This window comes from Lampetra fluviatilis, chromosome 1, assembly GCF_964198595.1.
Source record: "Lampetra fluviatilis chromosome 1, kcLamFluv1.1, whole genome shotgun sequence".
Lineage (NCBI taxonomy): Eukaryota > Metazoa > Chordata > Hyperoartia > Petromyzontiformes > Petromyzontidae > Lampetra > Lampetra fluviatilis.
The window spans coordinates 11985438-12006571 of NC_136275.1; the positions used below are offsets into that span (position 1 = coordinate 11985438).

The window sequence follows — 21134 nt, forward strand, 5'->3', positions numbered from 1 at the left end:
AGACCCGTAGGACCCACGGGATTGACCGCGAGGAAGACCTGGACGACTCGGGGCCGCTGGTGGCGGGGGGTGAGGAAGAGGACTTGCCCACGCTGCAGGGTCCGTCGACGGCGCCGGCCGAGCGACCGGGGACAGACGCCGGGCTTCGTGAGGCGCACTCCCGACTGGCGGAGCTGCTGCTCGCCGCCGCGTCCATCTTGGCGGAGATCAGCTCGTCGGGAGGAGCGGGGACGGTGGGGGACATTTTACAAGGTCGCCCCGCAGATTCCCGCCAAAACGAATGGGGGATTCCCGCCATTGCGCCTGGGCCTACTTTTGGCGGGAACGGCGAGCGCCACGTGGTGGTGGGTTCCCAAGCGCGCGCATCGACGTCATCAGCGCGCGAGGGGGTCCGCCATCTTACGTCTGCTGCTGGAGCCGCCATCTTAGACACCGACGGACAGGCAGAGAGGAACCACGAGGCGGATGACTTCATTTTTCAGCAGCGCCTGCCCACGTTGTCAGCCTTCAAGGCGGAAGGCGGAGACTGGGGCCAATTTCAGCGAAGGTTTTTGGCGCATCAAGAGATGTCAGCGTGGTCCGATGCTACGGCGCTGCGGGCATTGCCCGCCATGCTGGACGACGATGCGCTCGCAGCCTTCAGGGCTGCACGGAAGTCGGACCGCTCCACGCTGAAGGATGCGCTGGGTTTGTTGGCCAGGGTCTACGGGCCTCCCTCTACGTGCCGCCATCAGTTCTACGCAAGACGGAAAGCGGCCACGGAGACCGCGCTGGCCTATCGCACGGCGTTGCTGGCTCTTGCTGATGCTGCGTTCCCTCGGATGGACGAGGAGGGCCAAGACGCGATGGTTTTGGAGCAGCTGCTCAAGTTGGCGCAGGACCTGGGGGTCCCTATCAACACAGCTGACGAGATTGATATTTCTTCTTTGAGAGTCGCCACGAGTATTCAAGCGCACGAGGCCCTACAACGGAAGCAAGGCGTTGGTTGCAACGCTGCTGTCGTCGCAGCCCCGGGTTTGGTGGTCGCCGAACCCCAAGTCGTCAGCCCACGAGAGGAGGCGTTCGCCACGGGACGACCAGGAGACTGGAGGCCGGGGGCCCGGTCGCCTCTGCGATCGGGCTGAAAGTCGGAGCAACCAAGATCTACTCCGACCCTCGTCATGTGCTATAACTGCGGCCTCCGGGGCCACGTGGCGTCCGGGTGCCGCGCTCCGCGGCAGCGCGCCATGGGAGCTCGGCTGGACGACGACCGAGAGCCCAAGTCATCTCTACAATCCCCGGCAAGTCGCGGCACCTCACACGCTCGGCCTGTTTATTCGGCACACATGGGACGCCGCGTTGCGGCGGAGGAGGGCCGGTTAAGGTTCGGGGATTCGGTTCGGCGAGGGGGGTTCGGCCGGGACCAGGGAGACATTGAATGGGCGGAATTGGGGCATAGAATTGTGGCTGCTTCGGCGGGTTCGTCCGTTGTTACGGGATCTATTGATGGGGTTGAGATTAGGGTGTTAGTGGACACGGGGGCATCGGCAACTATTATATCGGACCTCATTTATAATATTCTTCCGGTCCAATGTCGTCCGCTGCTTCCAGTGGATGTGCCATTTTACGCCGCTAATGGGGGATCGTTGGGCATTATCGGTCAGGTTAGGGCGTCCATTTGCATTGGAGATATCAAATTGTCGGGACCCGTTTTCGTTTCGTCTTCTTTGGCAGTTCCGTGTCTTTTGGGCACTGACTTTTTGGCTAAAATGCCCATTAAAATTCTTATCGATCAACGATGCATTGAACTGCCATCGGGTCGCCGAATTTCATTTTTGACGGGCCCTACTGACATTCGGACGGCGTGCGCTACGATACAAGCGGTGGCGACGCAGACAGTGCAAGTGCCCCCGGGTTCACAGATGTTGATTCCCCTCCGGTTGCGGAAACCATGGGTGAGGGAGGCTTCGGGACAGAGTATGCTTTTGGGTCCTTCTAACAAGGCTGTCGGGGGTCTTGATTTATCGGTGGCTCACACTTTGGTGCGGGCTGACAGGGATCCGTTTGTGATGGTTTTGAACGCGGGGTCGCGACCAGCTGTCATTCCGCAGGGCACCGTGCTGGCTCACGCGGCGCAGGTCCCTGGGGATGATGGGTTGGTTGCGCAGGTGGGCTCGAGCCCCGCGCGGAACGTTGAGCCAAGGGAAGACCTTGAGTGGGTCCATTCGTTATGTGCCGCCTCGGACGATTTGTCGGCGGCGCAGTTGGGTGCGCTGTGCGAGTTGCTCATTGAATTCTCTGATGTATTCAGTAAACATAAGTATGACATTGGGTGCACGGATTTGTTGCACCATCACATTGAAACGGGCGATGCGGCGCCGGTCAGGCTAAATCCCTTCCGACTGAGTCCCGTGGAGAAGGAACATGTTCAGTCGGCTGTTAACGATATGCTAGAAGCCGATATTATTTCGCCCTCCTCTAGCCCGTGGGGAGCGCCTATTGTGCTGGTTAAGAAGCAGGACGGGTCCCTGCGATTCTGCGTTGATTTCCGTCGCCTGAATAAGATCTCTGTGGCTGACGCGTATCCGCTCCCCAGGATGGATGAGTCCCTCGATGCATTGTCTGGTGCGCGATATTTTTCGACTCTTGATTTGTTATCGGGGTTTTGGCAGTTGCCGCTCGACGAAGAGTCGAAACCTAAGACAGCATTTCGGACTCCAGGGGGGCTGTTCCAGTTTAACCGGTTACCCATGGGACTTCACTCCTCTCCAGCGACGTTTCAGCGACTTATGGAGCTGGTTTTGTCAGGCTTGCAGTGGGATACATGCTTGATTTATATGGACGATGTCATTGTTTTCAGTAAAACGTTTGAGGAACACCTCCGGCGATTGAGAGGGGTGTTCTTGCGAATGCGATCGGCTAAGTTGAAATTTAAACCGGCCAAATGTCACCTCCTTCGTAGGTCCGTTAGATACTTGGGTCACATTGTCGATTCTTCGGGGATCTCCACCGATCCCGCGAAGACAGATTGTGTCGGTTCGTGGCCGACACCTACGTCCGTTTCCGACGTGCGTAGTTTCATCGGGTTTGCTTCTTATTATCGGCGGTTCGTTGAGCACTTCGCCACTATTGCAAAACCCTTGCACGCTCTAACGGCGAAGGGAGTGAAGTTCAAATGGAGACCGGAGGAGGAGGCCGCGTTTCGCTCCCTCCGGGACGCCTTGGTGGGTGCCCCACCCTTGTGTTATCCCGATTTTGCCAGTCCCTTTTTGCTGGACACGGATGCTAGCAACACGGGCATTGGGGGGGTGCTATCCCAAGTCGTTGGGGGTGTCGAAAGAGTTGTCGCCTACGGTAGTAGGGTGTTGTCTCCGGCGGAGCAGCGCTACTGTGTCACCCGTCGCGAGCTGCTTGCCATTGTTTTTTTTGTGCAGCAGTTTAGGCCATATCTTTATGGTCGTCACTTTACAGTCCGAACGGACCACGCGGCGCTACAGTATTCATTGAGGGTCGCCCAGCCCTCGGGCCAGTTGTCGCGTTGGTTGGAAGTCCTCCAGGACTATCAGTTTACGACTACGTACCGTAAGGGGTTGCGACACACGAATGCCGATTGCTTGTCGCGGTTGTTGCCTTGTGATGAATGCGCGTGTTTGTCGGGATCGGCGCGCTGTAAACCGACGCTTGCGGGGGAGATGGGGGCACTGGCTGCGACAGCGGGCGCACCGATCGGGGATGATTCCACTGCCTCTCAGGGTCGGGACTCGCTGCTCTCGCTGTCGCTCAGCGAATGGGGCCGCCTCCAGATGGCGGACAGCTCGCTGCTAGCATTGCGCCGCAAGGTTGGGGGTCCCGAGGGGGACCAGGAGCGTACCGGCTCCTATGTACTTGAGCAGGGCGTGTTATTGAAATGGGACAGTTTGTCCCGGCGGAACGCACTCGTGGTGCCTTCCGCTGTGAGAGGGAGGGTTGTCTTGGCGGCACACGAACGCCTCTTGCACTTGGGAGTTAACAAGACGCTTGCCCTGCTTCAGCGTGACTATTACTGGCCGGGAATGGGAAGTGATGTGGTGCATATTCTGAAGGGGTGCGTTGAGTGCGCCAGGCGTAAACCACCGGCCGTGGCAGCTAATCCACCGCTGCAATCTATTCAGGTCTCGCGTACCAACGAGCTCGTTGCACTCGATATTTTGGGGCCCTTCCCAGTCACGCCGAGAGGGAATAAATATTTGTTAGTGGGGGTCGAATACTTTACCCGATGGCCTATGGCGTGGCCTCTCGCTAACCAGTCGGCAGCGGCTGTGACGGATGCCTTCGTCCAGGGCTATGTCCTGGACAAGGGGGCTCCCGAACGCCTGCTGACCGACCAAGGTAAAAAATTTTCGAGTAAATTGTTGCAAGAGGTGTGCGATCTGTTGGGTACCAAGAAGGTGCGTACCTCCCCGTACCACCCGCAGACTGACGGGATGGTGGAGAGACTCCACAAAACCTTGACTTCCATGCTGTGCCAGCAGGTGTGCGAGGCACATGTAGATTGGGACCTGCAGGTCCCGGGAGTCCTTGCCGCGTATAGAATGGCCCCCCATGCAGCTACGGGGTTTTCCCCATTCTATTTGATGTACGGTCGGGAAGCTGACCCGCCAATAGAAACGCAACTTGGCCTGTCCGCTCCACGAACTAATTCTAATTTGGCAGAACATATTAAGTTTAATATTCACAAGCTGACAGAGGCGAGGGAGGCCGCGCGGCTTAATTCGCGGGCTCGCCAAATTGCTAATGAACGGTTGCGGGCACGGAAGGTGTCCATGCACGAATGGAAACCAGGTGACAGGGCCTGGCTGCATTGCCCTCAGGCACCCTTGGCTACGTCGCCTAAATTGTTGAGACCGTGGAGGGGACCCGTGGAGGTCGTGCGCGTTGCACGGCCCCAGTGCGTTCAGATAAAGTGGGGAAAGCGCCGTTGGTACGTTCACCCCTCCCGACTGAAACCGTTCTCGCCTCCATATGGCCTCCCCTTGTGTCGTGATGGCCGGGCGTGTGACGTGACCGGCGACCCAGAGGGGGAAATGTCTCTGCCTGATCCACACGTTTTTTCGCCTGATCTGCTCCCAGGTGTCTCGGAACTGACAGCTGCCGATCACCGGCGGCCGGATCTCCGCGGCGGGGCCGGCCCTTTCAGGCCCGTTCCGCGCCGTCTGGAGCAGCCGGAACCGCCGGACGGTCGTCAGTGTCCCGCCCCATACGATGGACCAGCCAGACGGACTCGCGCCAGGTCGTGCTACTTTGCATGACCTGCCTCGTGAGGAGTCGGGGCAGTTGGAGCGCCTCGTCACTGCGTGTAGTCGCAGGGACGTGGGGCGCGTTCGTTTCGAATTTGCTCGTATCGTGTTATTGTTGACTTTTCGGGTTCATTGTCAATCTGTACATAGTTATTCTTGTTGTTGTTGTTGTTGTGTTATGTTACGGGGCACACTCGGGGGGTTACGGGGTTTTTTTTGTTGGTTGTCGTTTTATCGTCGCGGTTGGTTGTTGTTAGCAGCCGGGCCGGCTGCGAGCTATGTGGGAGGGGGTGATGTAGTGGTGATACGCGCTGGGTGTATATGTCGTGTGCCAGCGCGTATGTACGGGTGTGTGTGTGGTGACGCGCGCTGACGGGGAGGAGCAGGCGTCAGTGCGCGGGTGGGGGTAGTGCTGCTGATTGGCTGTGTGCCGGTGACGCGCCCAGAGGGAGTGATCGGGTAGCAGCGCGGTGTGATTGGTCGGGGAGTGGAAACACGCGCTGAGCGGAACCGGATCGTAGGGATAGCGCGTGGGGATTGGGTAACTGAGGAGCGGTGCCGACGTTGAGGTCCGCATCCGCTCCGTCTCCCGGGAAGAAGGGGTATATAAGGTGATGCACAGAGGAGCAGGGGCAGAAGTGGAACCATCTAAGAATGAAGACGAAGGTGCAGAGATAGAGCCCGGAGAGGAGAGTAATGGAGAGTAATGGAGAGTAGAGGAGAGTAAGGTATAAGTGTGTAGCCAGCGAGAGAGAACGGTCTACACGAGCTGAGTAATGTATAGTGTGTAGCCAGCGAGAGAGAACGGTCTACACGAGCTGAGTAATGTATAGTGTGTAGCCAGCGAGAGAGAACGGTCTACACGAGCTGAGTAATGTATAGTGTGTAGCCAGCGAGAGAGAACGGTCTACACGAGCCGAGTATGCATACGGTGTAGCCAGAGAGAGAGGAAGGTCTACACGAGCCGAGTATGCATACGGTGTAGCCAGAGAGAGAGATGCAAAGTCTACACGAGGCGAGTGGAGAGTGTAGCAGAGGCGCAGAGTCTACACGAGGCGAGAAAGGAGTGTAGCCGAGGCGCGGAGTCTACACGAGGCACAGAGAGCCAGCAGCACAGAATCCAGAGTCAAGAGAAGCGCATTGTGAAGAAGAGAGGCCACGCGTTGTATTGTTACAAGTCAAGATTTAATAAAAGAAGTGTGTTCCCGTCAAGGGGTTTCCTGCCGTCATTTTCCAATACTTCACATGGAAGATTTTGAAACAAAAGCAATAGCTTCAAGCACACAAAAAACATCTCTTTGGTTTAGACATATGGATGACACATTGGTGGTCTGGCCACATGGCAAAGATACACTGCACGCATTTCTAAATAATCTCAACTCGCAAAACCCATCCATTCCGTTCACCATGGAAGTGGAAGCTGACAGAACTCTACCATTTCTGGATATTCTGCTCTGACGGGGTCGAAATGGTAAAATAACACACAGTGTGAGAATCGGTTTTCCCCTTTTTTCTGGCAATAAAACAGGTGTTAAGATGTTAAAACACCAAACTGAAACCTTTTACAAGGAATCATGTCTGCATTAACCACAATACTTGTGGTTAGAATGCAAACAAAAAACATACTCTGATAAAGTCAAGTAGGTAGAAAAAATTATAGATCACGACGTTTCGATCGCAACACAAGCAACCGTCTTTAGGTGTGAAACAAACACAGCAGGAGGACTGCTGTCGTGGGAGCTCCTATGACAGCAGTTCTTGTATTGCGATCGAAACGTCGTGATCTATTATTTTTATACCTACGTGACTTTATCGAAATAACCAGAGTATGAATTCCTGCAGTCACGAATGCTTCAAATCAAGATTGATACTCTGATCAGATTTGCATTGTCTTTGAAACTGATTGGTCCACACCAGAGACAGCTTTCTTTGGAGCCTAGTCTCAAACGGTCTAACACACAGTGTTTACCGAAAGAAAATGCATACTGACGCCTATCTGAATGCAGTCATACCATCACCCTACACAGAAATCTGCTCTTATCAAGACGCGCATTCATCGAGCTAAGAAAGTGTCAGATGGTGACAGTCTGAGAAGTGAAATTCAACATGTTAAAGAACCGCTGCAAATGAACGGTTACAATGATGCACAAATCAACAGGGCATTGAATGCCAAAACCAAATCAAATAACACGAGCATTGAAACTACCCAAATAATTTAAATGATCAAAATACTGTACAGTGCGGGAGTAACTGATTAACTAGCCAGATGTTTGGAAAAAAACAACATCCAAGCAGATTTGGCACGGTACATAAAATACAGAAATGTATATCTTGTACAAAAGATGTACTGTATTACCGAAGCTATCAACAGAAGGTGTGTATAGGATTAACTGCACGTGTGGTAAATGTTATGTTGGGCAAACAGAACGAATGATCAGCACGAGACTAAAAGAACATCAGAGAAATATTAAATTCTCCCAAATACAACTGGCAGCAGCAGCAGAACACGCGTGCCAACAAGAACGCAATTGATTTTGATAATGTTGAAGTTCTGTGCAAAACTAGCTACGACTGAATTTCGATTTAAAGCTTTCGTGACTGCGGGGATTCATCTTCTTGGTTCTTTCGGTAAAGTCACGTAGAAGGGAAATAATAAAATAAAATAAATGTTTACATAATAACAAAAAAATTCTCACGACGTTTCGGCCACAACAAAAGCAGCCGTCCTCAGGTGAAGAAACAGAGTTGTCGGAAAGACAGCGTCCCAATGAACACCGCCAAGCTTGGCAGCGTATATTTAAGCTGTGTCGGGGGAGGAGAGCGCCTTGACAAATGAATTTACATATCAACAGTGGAATTAAGCATATTGATGGAAAATGCGGATATGGGATTAGTCACTCCTTGTGGAATGTGTAGGTGGTGGGGGGGTCTCAAAGTCATATTATGCTAGTGTATTATGTAGGATTAGCAGTGCTAAAGGGAGGAAGTAGGATTAGCAGTAATAAAGGGAGGGGAATTTGTATCGTAAGGAGCTGCTGCAGCAGCCAAACCACCGCGTATCAAGCTCGTGCATTAAGTGGGCAACAAAAAAGGAGGAGTTTCTAAAGAACTGCAAATGCCCTACTACCATATAATACACCTATGTGAAAAAAACAAAATATAAACTGCATCAATATAATCAATGTGCTCAATATACTCTCCAATAAGCTGAGCTATTAACATTAAGTAACTCGGTATACGCTACACAATATAATGACTACCATATAGTGAACCGATAAAAAACTAAAATATAAAATATATCAACGTAATCAATATACTCAATATACTCTCCAATAAGCTGAGCTACTAACAGTAAGTCATACATTACACTTATATGATAATAATATGCCTCCAGCTAAACTTTTTTCCTACATCACCCCGTACTATACACTGCCATAGACAAACCCAACATTGAATTATACACTGTGTTACTATACACTACCTTATACCTATGTATTATTCTACACACCTACTGTATACCACACTGCTGTATATTCACTATACAATTACGATTCTATATATTACCTTATACATTATATTAGACATTACACTGTTATACTATTTATTATTATACAATCTGCTATCCACCATCCCATAATAATAAAAAAATAAAATTACTTTAACCGTTCGGATAGCTACCGCCTTAGTGCTGCGTGGAAGTGAATGATAAAATAATACATTATTTAAATGCATGCCTACAAAGTGCAGCATACTTCAATAATGATTACCGTTGGTACAGCTATTTAATACACACAATAGACAGAAAGGACAAGTTCAATGCATAATGTACATTGCCTCAGTAATCCCCCCCACGTGGCGCAAGAGCACAGAAGCGTGGTCACCACATCTACGCCTGTATATAAGTGTAATGCGGGCGTAAGCGACCTTCCGGATGTGACGTCACGGGGAGGCGGAGCCAGGTGACGTGGGTGAAAAGGTTGGGGTCCTTAAGTGGGTAAACCGGAAGGAGAAGGCAGTCGGGGTGTGAATGGAAAAGAGTGGGGCCGCGCGGGCGAACGTGAGGAGGGGGCACCGTTGGCCAGCGGGAGCCAACCCCGGAGAATAGCAGGGAGCTAAAGGGTGGTGAGAAGCTGCGGAGAGTACAGCCAGGAAGGCTGTGTGTTAGAGGCAGCGGTGTGGCTGCAGAGAGTCGCAGGAGCAGGAAGGCTGTGTGTTAGAGGCAGCGGTGTGGCTGCAGAGAGTCGCAGGAGCAGGAAGGCTGTGTGTCGGAGGCAGCGGTGTGGCTGCAGAGAGTCGCAGGAGCGACGAAGAGAGAGAGAGAGAGACAGCACGAGGCTGTCAGCGCTGCGGAGTAAGCAAGAGGGAGAAGAGCAGCAGCGATTACAGCCAGGGGGGCTGAGAGTGAGTAACAGCAGCGGAGCTGCTGTGGGGGCTACAGGAGCGACAGAGGCCAACAGAGGGGCTGCTGGTGGAGAAGAGAGAGACATCGGAGTCAGCACTGTGGGGACTGAGCAAAGAGGAGACAGCTGTGTGGGTAATACAGTACGGACCAAATAAAGGACACTGAGCCAGAGATCGTGGTCAAGTCTTTTATTACACTGGTGCCAGAAGTGAAACGGCATGTCGAAGCAAGTGAGGAAGAAGATTACTCCGCCGCCACCATCAGCTTCATCGTCCGACGACGACGAATTCCCTCCGACCATGGATCCTGCTGGGGTGGTGGAAGAGAGCTCTGCTGAAGCGAGCATGGGGACGGGTGTGGAAGATGTCGGCGCGATGGCGGGGCCGTCAACATCATCGGACGCTGATCAGAGATGGCAACAGATGGCGGTGCAACTGGAGGCACTCAAGGACGTCCTGGCGCAGCTATGTCAACTCGTCACGCCGAGGACGACGGAGGAAGCTGAAGGTGCTCCACGGGCCGCCACGTTGCCTGCCCTGCCGCCGCCATTAGCCACGCGGCAAGAAGCCGCCATCTTGCGCGTCCCGCGGCGCCAAACCGCCATCTTGGACACGCCGCGGGCCGACACCTTTTTGAATTTGCCTCCAGAACAACCAACAATTGAAGAGAACGTGAAGAGGAGTCGGAGTCGCCACCTCACCACAGTTAAGGAATTCTCCATCGGGGGCGATTGGAGCGCTTTCGCCTGCCGATTCTTGGCGGCGGTACGTTCCGCAAGATGGACCGATGCTGAGGCCTTGGAAGTGTTGCCTACTCTACTGGACGATGAATCTGTTCGATTTTTCCGTTCCATAACGGCCGACAAAAAGAAGACCTTATGCGGAGTTTTTGAAGAAATGGCCGACGCTTATGAGCCACCTGACGATGCGCATCGGCGATTCGCTCAACGACAGCGAGCACCCGAGGAATCGCCCGTGGCGTTCAGAGGTGCGGTGCTGGAGCTGGCCATGGCAGCTTATCCGGAGACGCCACAGGACCTGCTCGAGCCTCTCATATTAGGCAAAATGCTGGAGCTGTCTCGGGATCTGGGGATCCCCATGCCTGTGTGTGGGCATGAGAAGCTCACTTCCCGAGCGGCAGCAAAGTGTCTGGATGCGCAGTTTAATCTCCGTCGCTGGAAGCAAGTGGCGGCATGGACGGGTGGGCCCGTCAAGGAAGGAGGCGCGATGGGGTGGGACCCCACAAAGGCGGTCTATGTGCCGGATGAGCGGGGTACTCGGGAGCTGACGGCCGCCTCCTCTCCATGGTCGGGACGCGGAGGCCCTGGTCCGCGCGCTACGCCATCGGAACGGGGCCGCCGGGATGCAAGACCTGCGCTTCGGCGCAACGATGCCGACTGCTTCCGCTGCGGCCGTAGGGGCCATTACGCCAAGGATTGCTGGGCCCGCTTCCCGGGTCCGCCGCAGCAGGAGGTTTCTGTACCGGACAAGACGCCCAAAGACCCTCCGAAACAGGCATGTCGGCACACACCAGACGCCCGGCAAGGCTTTGCACCTCACCCATCACCTTCGTTGCGCGACCCTATTGTTGTTATTCATGATAGGCCATCGACGGGGCCTTGTCGCTCGGTGACGCAGTGGCGCAAATTGGCGCGGAGAGTCGTCGCGGCCGCTACGGGTTCGTCCACTGTACCGGGGTCTATACAAGGGGTGGACGTGCGCATTTTGGTCGACTCTGGAGCGTCTGCGACTATTATATCGGATGTCATTTTCCATCTGTTGGGCATCCCGCCGGGGGCTGTGCGCCCGGTTTATGGGTCGTGCGTCGCTGCGAACCGGGGTAGTATGGGTATCGTGGGCCAGGTGGATGCTAAGATATCTATTGGGGATGTGTCGGCTTCGGGTGTTGTGTTAATATCAAGATCTTTGGCGGTTCCTTGCTAGAATGCCCATTTTGATCAAAATCAATGAGAATTGTATTGAATTGCCGGGTGGCTGTCAAATATCGTTTCTGCCGTCGCCCTGGGGGCGACCTGCTTCGGCCGTACAGGTGCAGGCGCTGTCCGTCGCAGCTGTGGACATCCCACCTGGTTCACAGATGCTTATACCCTTGCGGTATCGGAAGCCCCTGCCTAATCGTCTGGGAGCAGTAGGGGTCTTGTTGTCGCCATCCGCCACGATAACAACAGGATTGGCGTTAGTTGGGGCACAGACCATTGTCCGGCCGGATCAATTACCGTTTTTACAGGTGCTTAACGCGGGGGTGGAAAACATCCGTGTTCCGGCCGGTACGGTTGTGGCACATGCCACTACGGCGTTTGCGACGCACGATTGTCCGCATAGCCGGGGAGTGGTCGCTGGTGTTTCCGAGCCGAGGGGTTCGGATAATCGTTGGATTGCTAACTTATGTGACGAAAATTCTTCCCTGTCCGTGGAGCAACGTGATGCGCTGCGTAAATTGTTGTTGACATATTCGGATGTGTTCAGCTCCGATGATTTGGATCTGGGCCGCACATCGTTGCTTTCCCATCACATTGAGATGGGCGACGCTGCCCCTATTCAATTAAATTCGCATCGGATGAGTCCTGCGGAGCGAGAACACATTCGGGGGGCAGTAGAAGGCATGTTGGCTGCGGACATCATATCGCCATCTAACAGCCCATGGGGCGCTCCTGTGGTCTTGGTTAAGAAAAAGGATGGCAACTTGCGATTTTGTGTTGATTTCCGGAAATTGAATAAGATATCGGTGGCAGATGCGTACCCCCTGCCGTTTATGGACGACTCCCTTGACGCATTGTCGGGGGCTAAGTTCTTTTCCACACTGGACCTCTCTTCGGGATTTTGGCAGCTCCCCCTTGACGAGTCCTCACGGGAGAAAACCGCTTTCCGTATGCCGCAGGGGTTATTTCAATTTAACTGCCTCCCGATGGGATTGAATGCGGCCCCTGCCACATTTCAAAGATTGATGGAGCTCGTTTTGACGGGGTTGCAGTGGGAGACGTGTCTTATATATTTGGACGATATCATTGTCTTCAGCCGCACATTTGAGGAACATTTAACACGGCTGCAGACAGTGTTCACGAGGATGCGCTCTGCGAATTTAAAATTTAAACCAAAGAAATGCCACCTACTGCAACGGTCCGTCCGTTATCTGGGGCACATTGTGAGTGCTGAGGGGGTGTCCACGGATCCGGAAAAGACGGCGTGCGTCCGGGATTGGCCGACTCCGGCCACCGTGGGGGATGTTCGGCGGTTTTTGGGATTTGCCTCGTATTATCGAAGATTTGTGCCGGGGTTTGCGACGATTGCGAGGCCCTTGCATCTCCTTACGGGTAAAGGACGGAAGTTTGTTTGGGGACAGCCGGAAGAGGCGGCCTTTCGGAGTCTGCGTGATCTATTGGCAACGGCCCCAACATTGGATTATCCCGATTTTGATCGCCCATTCATTCTTGATACGGACGCGAGTGACACAGGTATTGGGGCGGTGTTATCACAGTCTAAAGGGGGTGTAGAGCGCGTTGTGGCATATGGTAGCCGAGTCTTGTCTCCTGCGGAAACTCGCTACTGTGTCACTCGTAGAGAACTTTTGGCGGTTGTTTTTTTCCTACGGCAATTTCGACCGTACCTTTACGGTCATTCCTTTGTTGTGCGAACGGATCATGCGGCCTTGCAATATGCACTTAAAATGGACCAGCCATCCGGACAGTGGGCACGTTGGTTGGACACGCTACAGGAATTTTCCTTCCAAATTCAACATCGGAAGGGGGTGCGCCATGCGAACGCTGACGCACTTTCCAGATTACCGCGGCGAGCCCCTTGCAAATGTGAGTCGGGGACGCATAGGTGTTCGCCGATTCTGAACCCCCCTCAGCCGCTTACGTTGGCCGTCGAGAAGTCGGATACTCCGATGGAACCGGGACCGACTGACGGGGTTTTGAATCTGCCGCGGTCTGTCTGGATTCGGGAACAGATGATGGATGAGTCGTTGTTGTCCATGCGGAAGCGGTCTACGAGGGACAATGGGAGTCCGAGTTCGGCTGTGGGGCCGCGAACCGCTCTCCGAGATGGTCTGCTTATGTGGCGAGAAGGGGTCCAGGAAAGCTGGCGTGTGGTGGTACCGACGTCGTTGCGATTCGAGTTGATTAGGACTCTCCATTGTGAGACACTCTTACATTTAGGGGTGCAGAAGACTTTGTTGACGTTGCAACGTCATTATTTTTGGCACGGCATGGCGACAGATGTCGTGGGGCACGTGCGCGCGTGCCCTGAGTGCGCCCGACGTAAACCGCCTAAACATCCTTACGTGCCGCCTCTCCAGTCGATTCAGGTGTCTCGAGTCAATGAATTGGTGGCACTGGACATATTAGGACCCTTCCCACCATCGGCGAGGGGAAATAAATATTTGCTGGTAGGGGTTGAGTATCTCTCCCGTTGGCCGATGGCCTGGCCGTTGCCCGATCAGTCGGCCGCAGCCATCACCGACGCCTTTTTGTTTGGGTACATTATGGATAAGGGGGCGCCTGAGAGACTCCTCACGGACCAGGGCCGAAATTTCTCTTCTAAATTATTGGCGGAAGTGTGCGCGGGCCTTGGGACTAAGAAAATACGGACATCCCCATACCATCCGCAGACGGATGGTATGGTCGAGCGGCTGAACAGGACATTGTCTGCCATGCTTTGCCATACTGTGAGTGAACAGCAATCAGATTGGGATCTGCACATCCCCGGAGTGCTTTCGGCGTACAGGATGACGCCTCATGCGGCTACAGGGTATTCGCCGTTTTACCTTATGTATGGTCGGGAAAACGTGCCTCCGGTGGATGTGCAATTGGGTACTGGGGTGAAGGGACCTCGTAAACCACTTCCTGAATACATTCAGGACACGGTTCGCCGGGTTACGGAGGCGCGGGAAAATGCCCGCGTAGCTACGGCCAAAGCCCAGGCCCGGAACGAGCGGTATGCTCGGCGGTCCGAGGGGGAGTGCCCCTGGAAGGTTGGAGACCTGGCCTGGCTCCATTGCCCGCAGGTGCGGCCGGGGACCTCTCCTAAATTGCACAAACCTTGGCATGGTCCTGTGCGCCTCATTGAGGTTCCCAATCCACAGTCGGCGCGCGTTCAGATTGGTTCTCGCCGATGGTTTGTTCATACGTCGCGGTTGAAACCATATGTTGCTCCCCTACGTGATGCGTCATCTCCCAATGTTGCCTTGCCGGGGTCTGTTGCCGCCGACTCTCCCCTGCCTGCGTCCACTGATCTTGCTAGAACGCCTGTCGTACCTGTTCCAGACAGGGCGGCCGTGACACCGAGGGGGACGAGGTGCCCTGCTCGGAGGGCGCCTGCCAGCTCTGCGAGACCTTCGAGCCCTGCAGCCCTTCTGACCCCGCCGCAGGCACATTCGAAGGACACGGCCAAGACTGATTCTTCAGGAACACGGGACGTTGGTGGACTTCCAACCGCGACAGGAGAATTACCCCCTGTCATTCATCGAGTTCCATCGCGTTCCCTGCGTTCTGCGAGCGGGCCGCCGACCGTCCGGGACGGTCCGGCGACCCGCACACGCTCTAAATCACTTACGTTTCGTTGATTGTATGTTGTGTTGTTGTTCTTGTTCTTACCCTTGTATTTATTGCATGCTTTCTGTACGTCCGTTGATGTTACTTGTTGTTATTGTTCTGTTGTTATATTGCATGCTTGGTGTCCTTTAGCGCGGAAGGTCGGTTCACCGCATTACGCTTTGGTATTGTTCAGCCGAGGTCGGCTGGGTTTTTTCTACGGGGGAGGGTGGTGTAATGCGGGCGTAAGCGACCTTCCGGATGTGACGTCACGGGGAGGCGGAGCCAGGTGACGTGGGTGAAAAGGTTGGGGTCCTTAAGTGGGTAAACCGGAAGGAGAAGGCAGTCGGAATGTGAATGGAAAAGAGTGGGGCCGCGCGGGCGAACGTGAGGAGGGGGCACCGTTGGCCAGCGGGAGCCAACCCCGGAGAATAGCAGGGAGCTAAAGGGTGGTGAGAAGCTGCGGAGAGTACAGCCAGGAAGGCTGTGTGTTAGAGGCAGCGGTGTGGCTGCAGAGAGTCGCAGGAGCAGGAAGGCTGTGTGTTAGAGGCAGCGGTGTGGCTGCAGAGAGTCGCAGGAGCAGGAAGGCTGTGTGTCGGAGGCAGCGGTGTGGCTGCAGAGAGTCGCAGGAGCTACGAAGAGAGAGAGAGAGAGACAGCACGAGGCTGTCAGCGCTGCGGAGTAAGCAAGAGGGAGAAGAGCAGCAGCGATTACAGCCAGGGGGGCTGAGAGTGAGTAACAGCAGCGGAGCTGCTGTGGGGGCTACAGGAGCGACAGAGGCCAACAGAGGGGCTGCTGGTGGAGAAGAGAGAGACATCGGAGTCAGCACTGTGGGGACTGAGCAAAGAGGAGACAGCCGTGTGGGTAATACAGTACGGACCAAATAAAGGACACTGAGCCAGAGATCGTGGTCAAGTCTTTTATTACATAAGGAACAAAACCGTTAGACTTCTCTACAAATCTGGCTGTCGCCTGATGAAGCTAGTTGTAATTACTGGTGAAACGTCATACTCAGATTGTAAACGTTGTGGCTTGGCTCTCCAACACACCGGTGTGCTGTACTAGTGACGAATTGGCATGTTTACGTGACAACCCTTACTAGTTGGCTGTGTTGGGTGGTGGCGGGTTTTTATGACACATTTATATATTTATGCGATCTAACCCAAAAAAAAAACTATATTATGGATATATTAAACGGTACACATCAATACAATACAATGCCTGATGTGTATTTCATTAACACTTATTTTAAAATGTGACACAAGCAAAACACATATTACATTCATCCACATAAATGGACCCAACATGTTATTTAACAAAATCAATGTAGAATACATGTCTAAATTAGCTTAATCTCTAAAGTTGCTTATTGATGTAAATAATTCGATTTTAAAACTTTAAAAAAATTACACCCTGAGTTTAACACCTGACGTCCTTTAACTATTACACACTTTAATGTGATCATATCAAACGAATGTGAGAATGCAGCTTCCGCGTGGGTACCTGAGGCGTTGAACATGCGAGAGCGCTTGCAGTAGTAGGCCACCTCCTGCTGGCAGTGCTCAGCCGAGGCCACAATGGCCGCCAGCTGTTCTGCGGTGGCGCCATAGGTGAATATCACAAGGAAAGGCTGCGTGACGTTGGCGCCCTGCACGACCGTCTTCTTCATGTTTTCGTGGGTCACGGTGGTCCATACCTTGTCCTCTGAAGTGCACATAGATATGCATCACGTCTCATTCCCGATATGGCAAGGGGACCTTTTTTTCTCAATAACATTTATTTTCAATGTTTGTGTAGAGTAATAGCACTGGCTACTGACGGAAAGTGATACTGACAGCATAGGGCAGTATACACGTCAGCACGCGACAGTATATACGAGGGGAAGACAACTAAAGGAAAGCTCAGGAAGGGGTCCATCTGGAAGCCACGGGAACCTGCTAGTAGGTTCCAGAAGGGGGGCATGGCGAGGGCGGAGTGAGGCCATGCCAGGAGGATAAAAGGGGCCCTGGGCGAGAGCTCGGGGCTGTTGCTGGAGGAGGATCCCCTCGCTGTGCTACTGTTCGTCACCATCGTCGCTGCCGTCTTCTGTTCGTCACCTTCGTCGCCGCCGTCTGCACCATCACTGTGCGCCGCTCGCTAGACAGCCTGCCAACTGTACTAGTTAAATAGTGTTGACCACAATAGATGGTTGTGCAATATATATATAAATAGTGTGCACCCATGTAGGGTGCGTGTAGTCTCCTTTGCGTGCAAGAATAAAGAAGGTACCTCAAATTATTCCTGTCTCCGAACTGCGTCACTACATTTGGTGTCAGAAGTGTCAAGAAAGAATTCTTCATGTCGAAAGCAGCGAAAAGGAAGAGGATGTTATCCCCCCAACAGCCCCGGAGTCCGGGACCCTGATCATGGATTTCATGGGAACGGTGCCTGCGGAGCAACGGGAGCAGGGCACCGGTTCTTTGCCGTGCAGCTGGTTATCTAGCTTGCTGCGGCTGCACCCGCTGGAGAAGTCGCGGCACAGGGGCTGCAGGCAGTCGGGATGCCTACCGCCACCGCGCCCGCGGAGGAATATCCTGCCATTTCATCCGTTGCGGGCGCAGCACAACTGGCGGCCACCATTTTGTCAAAGGAACGGGAACCGTTTGGTACCAAAATCGAGTTGCCCCTGGCAGCGCTCGTGGGAGCGCCATTCCAGCCAAGGAAATTGCCTCCGCGTGTTCGTAGCGATGGGGGGTGACTGGACGGCGTTTCAACGCCATTTTGAAGCGGTTTACATGTACGTCGGCTGGTCGGAGGCTCTACGCGTTCTGCCAACAACGCTGGATGATGACTCCTTGGCGGTGTTCAAAGCCATCCCGGAGGCGGACCAGGTGACTCTACTTCGAGCATATGCACAAATGACCGCCATTTTCGACCCGCTGTCCAACGCCCGCAGGAGGTTCTTCCTGCGAAGGTGGTGGGAGGCCGAGATTCCTCTCACCTTCCGCAGCGTGCTGCTGGCCCTGGTCCAAGCAGCCTATCACATGGACTGGGCGGCGCTCGACTCCCTGGCACTGGAGAGGTTGCTGTCGTTGGCACAGGAGTTGAGCGTCGCCCTCTCTATCACGGAGGAGGACGACCTATCATCCCTGAAGGTGGCCCGGTGTATACAGGTGCACCTTAACCTGCAGCAGTGGCCCACAGTGGCTGCTTGTGCGGGGGAGCCTGCGGATCTGGAGGGGCCTGCAATGAGGGAGCCGGAGCGGGCCTGCGCTTTATTTGTCCGGGGCCCACGTGAGAGGGAAGTCAAGGGACGGCATCCAGAGCGGAAGTTGTGAGGGAGGGACCCCCTTCCAGCATGAGGGTCCGCGACTGTCTGTTTCAAGTGCGGCCAGCCGGGTCACATCGCTAAGGGGTGCTGGAACAGCGCTGGATCGTGCACCTCGCCTTCGACGTCCTCCGCCCCGCTGACATCCGCTTCCCCGGCCTCACAGGCAAGTCACGACACATCAGACACTCGGCCGCAAATGTCACCTCACGCATCTCGGTTGTTGTGCGCGTCTGATTCGTACATCGCCATCCCTCATATTGTCTTGGAAGATGGGCGGCGGACTCCAGCATCGGATGGGTGGCCATGTTGTATAAAGCAGTGGAGTGAGTTGGTGCACCATGTTGTGGCAGCTGCGGCGGGTTCGTTGACGGTGGGTTTATTCAGGGTGTAGAGGTGAGGGTTCTGGTCGACACGGGAGCTTCGGCTCATTTCAGAGCTCATTTTGAATCTGTTGCCATTGAGAGCCTGTTGCCTCAGCTCGGTCACGAGTGCTTGCGTTGCCGTATACTGCGGGAGTTTGGGAATCATGGGACAAATAGTGGCGAGGGTCTGGATAGGGGAAATTGAGTTAACAGGGCCGGTATTGGTCTCCAAGACATTGGCTGTGCCCTGTCTTCTGGCCACAGATTTTTTTGAGGAGGATGCCCCTCAAGATCCTTGTAGATCAAGGGTATATCGAAATGCCATCGGGGCAGCAGTTGGTCTTCCTGAAGTCCCCTACTCGGCTGGCAGTGGCTAACGCTACAGTTCAGGCACTAGTGAGGGATTTGGTTACAATTCCGCCAGGTGCGCAGATGCTAGTGCCCTTATGCTACGGAAGCGTCTGGAATTGGCAAATTCCGAGGAAGGGGTCCTCTTAACCCCCTGTAATACAGCGACTCGGGGTCTCATGTTGGTGGGCGCTTAGACCATCGTGAGGGCAGACCAGGAGCCCTTTTTACAGGTGTTTAATTTGGGGCTAAGGCCCACTGTGGTCCAAGCCGGCACAGTTTTAGCCCATGCAACAGCTGCACACTGTGCGGCGGATGACATCGCTGCCGCGGAGGTCGTTGGCATGGTGAAGCAGGGAGGCAAGTCGGATGGCGCTTAGATAGAGAAATTGTGTTTGTAAAATTACGATTTGTCCCGAGAACAGCGAGAGCAGCTGCGTGCTCTGTTGTGGGACTTTGCTGATATTTTTAGCCAGGGTAAATTTGATATTGGCTGCAATTCGTTGCTGCAACACCGCATCGACACGTGAAAAGCAGCCCCCATAATACACAATTCTTATAGACTGAGCTCTAGGGAGAAGGACTATGCTCACCAGGCAGTTGATGAGATGTTGGTTGCAGACATTATCTCTCTGTCCACCAGCCCGTGGGGGGCTCCCATTGTTTTGGTTAAAAAACGGGACGGGAGTCTGCGCATTTGCGTGGATTTCTGAAAATTCAATAAAAATTTCTGAGGCTGATGCTTATCCGCTCCCTCAGATGGATGACTCTTTGGATGCGTTGTTGGACATGTGGTTCTTTTCAACCCTAGATTTGTTGTCAGGGTTCTGGCAGCTGCCCCTTTATGAGGAATCAAGGCCTAAGACCGCGTTCCGAATGCCGCAAGCGTTATTCCAATTTAACTATCTTCCCATGGGGCTGCATTCGGCTCCAGCCACGTTTCAGTGGCTGATGGAATTGGTCTTGGCAGATCTCCAATGGGACTCGTGCCTCATTTACCTGGACGACGTCATTGTGTTTGGACATATGTTCGAGGTACATTTGTGTCGACTGCGGTCAGTGATAATTAAAGTTCAGGCGTCCAATCTCAAATTCAAACCGCAAAAGTGCCATCTTTTACAAACATCTGTGTGGTATCTGGGCCATATTGTTAGTGTGTCCGGGATAGCAACGGATCCCAACAAAACTGCGTGCGTGCGCACATGGCCAACCCCCAAGTCGGTGGATGAGGTTCACAGTTTTGTCGGGATTGCATCCTACTATCGCCGGTTTGTCCCAAGGTTTGCGATGATCGCCAAACTACTCCACGCGCTGACTGCTAATGGCCAGAGATTTCGGTGGGGGGAGGAGGAAGGGGCCGCGTTTGTTATATTGCGTGATGGCCTCGCCAACGCGCCCCCTCTCGGCTACCCCAATTTCTATCTGCCCTTATTTTTTGGACACGGATGCCAGCGACACTGGGATAGGTGCTGCGCTGTGCCAGGTCGTGAACGACACAGAGAGAGTTGTGGCCTATGGTAGCCGTGTGTTGTCCCCCACAGAACAGCGCTACTGTGTGATGTGCAGGAAACTGTTGGCCATGGTTTATTTTGTCCAACAGTATCGGCCGTACCTTTATGGATGGGACTTACTCCCTGCATATTGACCAGCCTTCAGGCCAGCTGTCTCGCTAGCTGGAAATACTGCAGGAATATTCCTACATTGTCATTTACAGGAAGGGTGTGCGGCACTGCAACGCAGATGCGCTGTCCCGCCTACCACTGGGTAACCAGTGTGCGTGTTCTATGGGTGCGGGCCGGTGTAAGCCATCGCTGGCTGGTTCGCCTCAAGTTGTAGTGGCATCCGGCGATGCAGCACAAGTTGCGGTGGCTGCGTCTAGTGATGGCACACTGGGTCTCATGCATGC

General features: G+C 53.9%; 1 protein-coding gene across 1 annotated transcript in view; it reads right to left on the reverse strand.

Annotated features, from left to right (window-relative positions):
- Positions 1–21134, reverse strand: part of LOC144932376 (contactin-associated protein-like 2) — a 191768-nt gene that overhangs the window by 61432 nt on the left and 109202 nt on the right. Inside the window, exon 13 of the mRNA XM_078856353.1 lies at positions 16712–16912. Within this exon, the coding sequence (XP_078712479.1) occupies positions 16712–16912 (201 nt within the window). The remainder of the gene's footprint in view (positions 1–16711; positions 16913–21134) is intronic.